Source organism: Sinocyclocheilus grahami, unplaced genomic scaffold (genome assembly GCF_001515645.1).
Source record: "Sinocyclocheilus grahami isolate Dianchi unplaced genomic scaffold, SAMN03320097.WGS_v1.1 scaffold222.1, whole genome shotgun sequence".
NCBI classification, from domain to species: domain Eukaryota; kingdom Metazoa; phylum Chordata; class Actinopteri; order Cypriniformes; family Cyprinidae; genus Sinocyclocheilus; species Sinocyclocheilus grahami.
The window spans coordinates 2,267,038-2,276,362 of record NW_015505401.1 but is presented as its reverse complement, the minus strand read 5'-3'; the positions used below and the strand labels follow the sequence as shown (position 1 = coordinate 2,276,362).

The following is a 9,325-nucleotide window of genomic DNA, read 5'->3' as shown; positions in this document are numbered from 1 at the left end:
TTTATTCATACCATATTTAAAGAATAGTGTCCCAACAGTCAATGACAACATGAAAATATCAGGTCATTAAAAAAAAATAAAAAATCTTAAGTCAAATAAATTTCTGTTGTAAAAAAAATACATTGTTCTATTTTCTAATTTATCAGCAAGAAATTACTTTTTGTGAGTACAATGTTTTATAACAGGAACTTTAATGGTCAGAAGTGTCGGGGGAAAAAAACAAGTGTCTGTCAAAATTTAAAGTTGGAGAATGCAAAGTGGTCTTTCAGAGTATTTAACTATATTACAAAGTATATAAGTTTAAATTCAAAAGTATTAAGGATGACACACATTCCTCCTAAACACTAGATGGCAGTATGGCTCATTTATGCATTAACAACAACCTCACAAAGCTGGCCTGCATTCATCTCCAAAAGCCTGTCTGTATATAGATAAAAGTATTTTGTTGTTTTACCTGCTGGTATTGCAATGCAGTCTTGAGATTTAGTGTTTGCACATTAAACAAAAACTTTCTATTTTATGGTTTAATACAAATTACTATTTCACACAAACACGTGGTGGTGAAATGAATTAATTTTGAATGAAGGTTGTTGTTTTTTTTGGCAAAATTAATTTTCATTATTTGACTGCATAACCAACAATGTGTGGCTTGATCATAAAAAACAGTGGGGCTTGGATGTGACGTAGCTGCAGGTCAGAGAAGCCAGCTGCCTCGAGGTGCTTCCAAGTAGCACGGGTTGCCTCACAGCCATCACCGAAATAGTACCTGACAAACAGAGAAGTATAGACTTTCTTACTCTATAGATGGTTTCAACAGCAATAACATAAACAAACGTTACTGCGCACGCGCGCTTTTGTGGCCCTAACTTAACTTCCGGTAGACCTCCAAATAGAATCAATAACAGCAGCTAAGTAGTCCCTCAAGAGTAGATTATTTTTGATAAGCAAAATATGTTTGCTGCGTAAATCAGACGGACTTGTTGAAAATGCAAATTCATTCTCTGCCAGCAGGAGGTGCTGGCAGAGAGAAACCGAGGTTTCCCCAGTAACAGCTGTATACAAAGCAGTGCTGAGCTCACAAAAGCTGCTTTATCAGGCATATAACATGCAAGATGAAATGAAAATGACATCGAACATTTTCTAAAGATAGTCTTCCTTCAGAAATACAGTGATATAAACACCTGTGCCTCGTTTAGATTCTTATATATATATATATATATATCATATATTAATTATACTCATCATCATATATAAGTCAAATACATGTAGCATTTTTTTTCCTATGGAAAATATATACAAATTTGTCAGATTTATAAAGAAAAATAATCAACAGGGTAAGAAAATGATTGTACTGTATATTCTCTGAAACCACTGCAGAGTATGCTGGGGTCATATCGTAGTGGACATTCAAATATAATGTCATAAATCTATGTTTCTAATTCCAGGTGGCTGAATTGGTGACCAGTGAATTCTTTGAACAAGGTGACAGGGAAAGATCAGAGTTGAAGTTGACACCGGCTGTATGTATTCACTTACCAACAGATATCTCTGTGTTTTAAAATGAAATTTGCTGGTTTGTCAAATTAACAATTAAATTTTGCTCTCTCCTATCAAGGCCATTTTTGATCGTAATCGTAAAGATGAGCTTCCTGTGCTTCAGTTAGAATGGATTGATGGAATTTGCAAGCCATTATATGAGGTAAAACTTAAGTAGATAAAGCAAACGAATTAACTCCAGCTAATTAACTTTTATACAGTGATGATAATGTATTTTATAGGCTCTTGTGAAGTTGAATAGGAAGCTTCAGCCGATGGTAGATGGAATTGATGGCAACCGAAAGAAGTGGGAGGAGCTTTGTCGGTCCTATCAGCGAACACGCAGAGCCTCTGAGTGCATCTTCAGTCTGGAGGCTGGAGAGACAGAATCACATCAGAGTTCAGACTCCACCCTCGAGCCAGAATCAAGTCAGAGTGAGGTGACCAATCAGAGCGAAGACTCCACCCACTGCGTGGAGCCAAATCAAGCCACGGTAGCCAATTACAAATAAGAGGCGTGATGTGGCGATTAAAGGACGGCCCACTGAGTCAGGGCTTCCCAAACTACTTTTTCCTGAACCTCTTATGCTGAGATTAAGTTAATATTGTAATATTCTAACAACAGATTTGCATATTCAGAATTATCTGATTTTGGATGACTTTATTTAACAAATCTTTTTTTAATAAATGTTTTATTTTAAAATTATTTATATACAGGGCTGCACAACTTGTCCAAAAATGTCATATTGCATATTATACTGCATTAATTTGTCACCTATGGCGATTTTAAGAGTGATACCTCATATGAAAACATCTTATATTGCTGCTGATGAAACCATCTAAGACCCCTTTCAGGGTCTTTATTATTACTGTTATTTTTATTATTATTAGTGTGAACACAAATGATAAAAATGAAGTCATAAATGACTGATAATTATGAAAATAATTTCATATACACTAACTTTTTAATTTTACAAGTCTTAATTAAATTGCAGCTTTGGATAATCACACTAAGCTATATCATGATTTCTATTTAATTTTGATGAAGTATGCAGCCCCATTTATTTATTTAAATTTTAGATTTGATTTAATTATTAGCTTCATCAACTCATGAAACCCTGGCGTTTCTAAAACCAACATTTGAGAAACCCTGCACCGAGTAATGACGACTGACAGCTTTCCTATGTTTATATATGAAAAAATTTGTTTCTAACCAAATTTTTGTATGTGGGCTGCTTTGAGATTGACAGTATTTCTATTGAAATAATTTCAAGCATTTACAGCACAATTTAAAAACATTATGAAATGACTATCACTGGTTTTACAAAGAAAATATTTATTAAGAACCCATATTTTTGAGATTTTATCGCCGAAAAAAAAAATATATATATAATGGAATATGTGACAAAACTGTGAACACGTGCAGGAAGTTCAGGTGCACAAATATTGAATGTGAGAAATAGCAGTGTTTCAAAAGCTCAGATGTTGTTCAGTGAGTCTGTGCTGCTATATTGCAAGTTACAAGTTTGCTTTCACAAAGCCTGGCATTACATAAAGATAAAACAGAGTTGCTGATAGGATTCCTATGCTTCAGATGCGGAAACTGAGCATTGATTTGATGAATGTATAAATTAATATCACTGTGATCTTTTGCTGTTGTTTCTTTAGACTTGCATGGAAGCACTGGAACACTGTTATAACTGCTGATTGTGCTATATAATTTTATATTGAACATTATACATACGCATTGTTTAATGTTTATGTATGCATCTGTGGTCTCTTGTACCTGTCAATCAGGTTCTCGTAAAACAGTATAGGCCACATTTTTACACAAGATTGCATATCAACTGTTCAAGTGGCAAACAAAAGATTATCCAGAATGAATGTGATGTCAAACCAGCTATTAGGAATTCGCCCTTGATAGCTGATTCCTAAGATGAACCAAAGTCAATTCTCACAATACTAAAAACCTGAATTTGTTGCATGCAAAACTGAAACCTGTTGTTGGCATGTGAGTTTTAGTGTTTAAGTTTGTTACATGTTACAATTTAGTATGTGAACTTTGCGTTTTTGAAATGCATTGCAAATGCCATGAGATGCATGCTGCAGAGCTTTGACAACAGCAGCTTTCTGCTTTAAATGGGAGTTAAACTCTCAGGTTGTGTTGCAGTCGTGCTACTAATGTTTTTTTTTATGTGCACACAGTCAGATTATGCTCTTTCAGTTCAGTCTGTCTGCCTTATTCAAATGAAATGTAATTATTTTTGCATTTATTTTCAAATGAATTGACATTTTGAAAAAGAAAAGAAAACCATTTATACTCATACACTAAAAAAGAAGGCCCCAAATAGCTTTATATTTTATTAGCTAACATAAAATGCTCATATATCTATGGAAGCTTGTTTCCGACCACATAAAAAATAAATAGCACTTTTTTTTAATATACGTTTTATGTACTTACTATTATAATAACAATAAATTATGCATAATTACATGCAAGTAACCCTAAGACAAACCCTAATCCTAACACTAACCATATAGTAAATACATGTAGTTAATTAATATTACTCAGTACTTAAATGTATAATTACACTGTAACAAGGACACCTTAAAATAAAGTGTAACCAAATATTATTTTATAAAATATTATATTTTTTAAGGAAATAAAAACACAATTTGGACTTTTTTCCTCACAATTCTGAGCTTATATATAAACAAAATCTAAATGGCAAGATATAAACTCAAATATATATTCTGAGAAAAAAATGGTCAGAATTGTGAGATATAAACGTGCAATTGTGAGGAAAAAAGGAATATTTGTAAGATAAAAAAGTAGCAATTCACTTTTTTTTTTTTTGTTCTGAGACAAAAAAAAAATTGCAAGATATAAACTGCAGAATTATGAAATGTAAACCTCGACTTGAGGGAAAAATAGTCAGAATTCTGCATTTATACAGCATTTTGCAATTCTGAGTTTATATCTCATAATTCTGCTTTTTGCTTACATCACAGAATACAACATAAAATGAACTGCAACTTTTTTTTTTCTCTCTGAATTGCAAGAAAAAGTCAGAATTGAGCATTATAAAGTTGCAGTTACCTTTTCTTATTTTTTTTATTATTCCGACAAAACAGGCTTCCATATATATCATACTTGGTGCCTCAATCTGTCTCTTTTAGAGAGATTCTCATCCTGTATTTCAGTGGATCATATATCTATCAAATGCCACATGAATGACTATGATATACTGTGCAGTTTGTAAGGGGTACACAGGGTCTTTTCTTGCCAGACTGATTGCTGGTCATATTCCTCAGGCGGTTTTGTAAATAAAGAACACTGTGATGCGAGCGAGTGTGGCGATCCGTGATTGGCTGCATGCAGATGCTTTTGAAACACCCCTTAAATAATTAGACTTATGTAAATGCCTCGCATGACAAATACTGTGCTCACATTATCATTCAGAAACATACTATGTGCAAATGACTGATATTAGTTCATAAGTCATTTCCCAGCCTAACCTTTCATGCATATGAGTTTTGCATAATAGATATGCTGCAATTTGTAACAAGCCAAGCGCATAAACAGTAAGCATAGCTTATGTAAAACAGCATATGCATAAATATTTGGCCTGGGTGAAAGTGTGAGGACTGATGAAAGCGAGTGTTTGAAGTTGTAGCTGCAGAGAGAGAGAGAGAGAGGCTTTGTGCCGGACAAGCCAACTGATACAAAAGCAGCGTGGCCGGCTGCATCCAGCTCTGCTCTCTGTAATCTATTATTCAACAGGGACTCAGCTGCCTTCCTGAGGCTTTACAACCAAGAGAGAACAGGAATGAGGCAGAATAACTTCAGTTCTGTGTGTTTGAGCTCACAATCTCTGTATATACTCTGCCTTACCAACATATTCACAACCAGTTCTCTCATTTACCAGCTAACCATTTCCATATTGTATATTGTAATATATGTAAAAGAACCAAGGCTCAAGATTTTATAAATTTTACAAAATTCAACAGCAGAAATGTTATTTAACATTTAATTACACACCTTAATAGCTTATACAAACATTGTTTGCAGCAAAATGGCCATGTGCCAGATTTGCAGACTTTTTACAGATTTAAACACAGATTTACTAGTATGATTTTGGACTGTTTATTGGACACATGCACACACACACACACACACACACATAAAACATCTAAAAACTAACAGTATAGCAATGCACTCTTAAAAAAGCAAAACTGTTTTGCAGTAATGCACTAATGAGAATACAATCTTGTTGAGTAATTGCATGGGGCTTCATCACAGTTGAAAATTATAATGTTATATGGCTATTTACATAATAATAACAGTAGTGGAATAACAATTACATTCACCAGAATTTTTGAAAAGCTCCAATTTATTTTTGATACTGGATCAATTTGAAGAAATGAAACACTCTAAACGAGAGGCAGTATATAATAGGCTATTAACATTAATGTATGCATAGAAACTTGACAATAACAAGTTAATTTTGCATAGAAACTGTTAATTTCTATGTCTGTCATAATAGCTTCCGGCTTTGCTAAACGCATAATAAAGAATCACTTTATTATTAATTATTCATTTTGTTGCTGCAGTGCAACAGTTAATAGGAAGGTTGGTATTCATCAATAAATCTTGTTGAAATATAAATAAAATAAATAAATCTTGTTGAAAAGCAGTCTGCATGTAGTCTGCTCATGCCTTTAGTATTCTTAAAATAATAATGTAATGGATACAGGCCATAAATCTGGATTTGAAAACAAGTATTCACAGCAGTTACGAAATGTATAAATCAAAATATAATTTGAGAAAAATGCAGTGGTTTAATGTTTTGCTCTTTTTACAATTAATATGGCTTAAAAATTGGACTTAAACCTAACATTTAAGGTGAAAGGTCAAAACTTATGATATAACTTTGGATCTAGAGGTTTACATTTTTATTCCCAAATCCCAACTGTTTTTAGTTCAACATTTTGCCATAAGCGATTCAACATTAAAGCAATGCCTCTCCGAGCGCATGGGCCTCTAAAAGTCATTTTTATGTGCATCTTCAAACCCCTGTGGTTTGAAAAAAAACAGTGCATTAAATAAAAACAAGCTCTATGTTTCACGGTACAAGCTGAGATTTATAACCGCACATATGAAAGTCAAAAAGCACACTCTAGAATTCCCAGTAAAGTTCAGCTGGCCTATTCCACAGGATGCTACGGCTTCAGCTTGAGTGCTGACAGTAGAATGCATCCAACTCTGTGTGCTCTTAAACTTTTTGACAGATAACTCGATATTAATTTGGCCCAAACTGCCAGTGTCAGGTTCGAGTTCAATGATTATTTATACTGAAACAATACAGCAAGATCCTTCTGCTGTAGCTTATATACTGTAAGTATGTTGCTCATGTGGTCTTCCCTTGAGGATGAAAACTTGCTTTCAACCCAATTCCATGCCTCTCACACCAGCTTCTACGGCTCAATAGCCTTTGTGTTATTGGCCAAAACTACTGTAGAACTTTTATGAAGATGCTCCAGTCCACAAATCAGTTACGGGTGGGAAAAGCGTGCCTATCTCCCCTCGCCATTCTCCATCCCGTTCTGTCTGCATGCCTCCCACAATCAAACAGATCTCAGTGCTTCGACTTGTTGGTGAAAACTTCATGTGAGAGGAGTGTTATGCAACTCTAGTTCTTAATCTGCTCTTCAGTGCATTTAAAAACAAAGACTCAGGGAGAAATGGCATTATAGGGACTGGAAACTATATTTCTCTCCTTTATCTCCCTCTGTCTCTATTTTAATGTTATTCTTCATATCAAAAGAAGTTTAGCTCAATGTTGCATCAGACTTCAGAGGAGAGTAGGCCTATAGAAATTATAAACCTTTGAGTTATTTCTGGATGAAACCCACTGCAATGGCTTTAGAACTTCACTGCAGACTCCAGTGAAAGACTTTTGTACAGTTTTCTATTTATAATTGCCTTTTTATTTTTAGCAGACGAGTCTATCCACAAATAAATGGTGTGTGATGATGACTAATCTTTTATTGAGTTAAAGACTACAAATACTTCCAAATCTCCACTATAGGTTTTTGACAGAACAATCTGCTTTGGTGTGTAAAGTTTCTTGACATTTCACACAAACAACATTGTTTTATTTCTTATGTGTTATTTATCTATCACCAGCAGTAAGGAGAGTATGCTTATGCTATACAGGGAGGTTAATTTCGTGGTCCAAAAGTCTCAGCATAGACATGGAAGCAGGCCTATACACATAACAGTTGCCACTGGAGAGCGTAACAAAGTATTAGGACAATATCCTTTGCATTATTTATGCCTTGTTGTATTCACAAAAGGATGTGAGAATGAGACAAATTGTGCTGATATCTTCTCATGGATGATGACACCTGAACCAGTTTCAATAGTGGAGTATGAAATGACATACCAGATGAAAGAAGCACTTCACACATTAGCTTTGTAGTGATAATATAAACACGATTCAGTTCCAAACCCTGACCCCAAAGCACCTGCAAAATTAGAGTGCTGCCCTCATTATGATGGAAATTGTATTATTATTATTTCCATCTGTATGATTCAGAGCAAGCTTCAGAAGAACTGTTCTTATGTTGCTGATGAAACTGCGAGTGTGTCTTTTTTGTCGTCCAATAATGAACAACATCAGACAGATTCACTGGTGCTCTGGGGGTATGTTTTTCTCCTCAAATAAAGAAACAAAGAATTCTCTTTGAAAGAGGAAATGCATGCACTGTATCTTAAATTCTGAATGATAAAGTTCACAGATTTTGCTGAATAAGTCAGGTCCTCTAAATATAATATGAAACATGAGCAGTCTTTTAACAGCATTTTATTGTTAAACGGCGATGTTTATATTGAAAAAAAAATGAGATTTCTTTTTTTGCTACATGAAAAAAACTCAAAAAAGCATAAAAGCTGTTTTTAGGTGCTGTAACCAAAAATAAGCTTCATAAAAATATAATTTACAACATCAATAAAATCTTACTCTTATCATGCATGCAAATAGTGTTCAAAACACCATTTCATTCTGTAATAATAAATCAATTTCATTTGCTGTACAGTAGTGTGCTCCAGTGGTAAAAATGGAAAATTGACAACATAACTTCTGATTTATGGTCTAATTTCTGTTCCTCCTGTACGGCTGTCCTTGAGGAAGAGGAGTAGAAATAAAATGAAGAAGGAGAAGGACGACCAAAATGAAGCAGAACCCTTTTCTAACTCCTTCCTTTTTAACATTTAGATAAGAGCAGTGCAAGAATTACTCTGGGTTTCAAAATGATCTACTCACGGGATCTTGGCATTTTCTCTTTCAGGATAATTTAGCGCTGCAGGGCCATGTCACCATGACAGCTGACCCCGCCTCTCTGTCCTGACAGGCTAGTTTTGGATTCTTTCAATAAAAGCCCTTTGATTGCGCACTGGGGCACCTCAGGGTTCCCTGAATGGCTGTCAGAGCTGTCAGGGTGATAGACGGGTGGGTATTTTACCACAGAAAGTAACAAGCGAGGCGTTAACTCTACAAGTGTAAGACCCCTGCCATTCGAATGGTAACCTCTCTCAGGCAGATATATTCACTGCTGAAAACCAGACAGCTGAACAAAAGTGGATTGAGATGTACCCATCTATAGCATCTCTCCAAAACTCCACATAAATGAAAGATTCTTTTTTTTAGGCATACTCAAAATATTTAAATTCATGTTGGGTAATCTGGTTAAGCTGATGCATGAGTGGTAAAGGAAAATAATGCAT

General features: G+C 34.6%; 1 protein-coding gene across 1 annotated transcript in view; it reads left to right on the top strand.

The window, feature by feature from the left end:
• Positions 1-2,103, top strand: part of pde11al (phosphodiesterase 11a, like) — a 25,899-nt gene extending 23,796 nt beyond the window's left edge. Inside the window, exons 15-17 of the mRNA XM_016287528.1 lie at positions 1,446-1,520; positions 1,616-1,699; positions 1,779-2,103. Coding sequence (XP_016143014.1) covers positions 1,446-1,520; positions 1,616-1,699; positions 1,779-2,048 — 429 coding nt within the window. The 3' untranslated portion in view covers positions 2,049-2,103. The remainder of the gene's footprint in view (positions 1-1,445; positions 1,521-1,615; positions 1,700-1,778) is intronic.
• Positions 2,104-9,325: the final 7,222 nt, after the last annotated feature.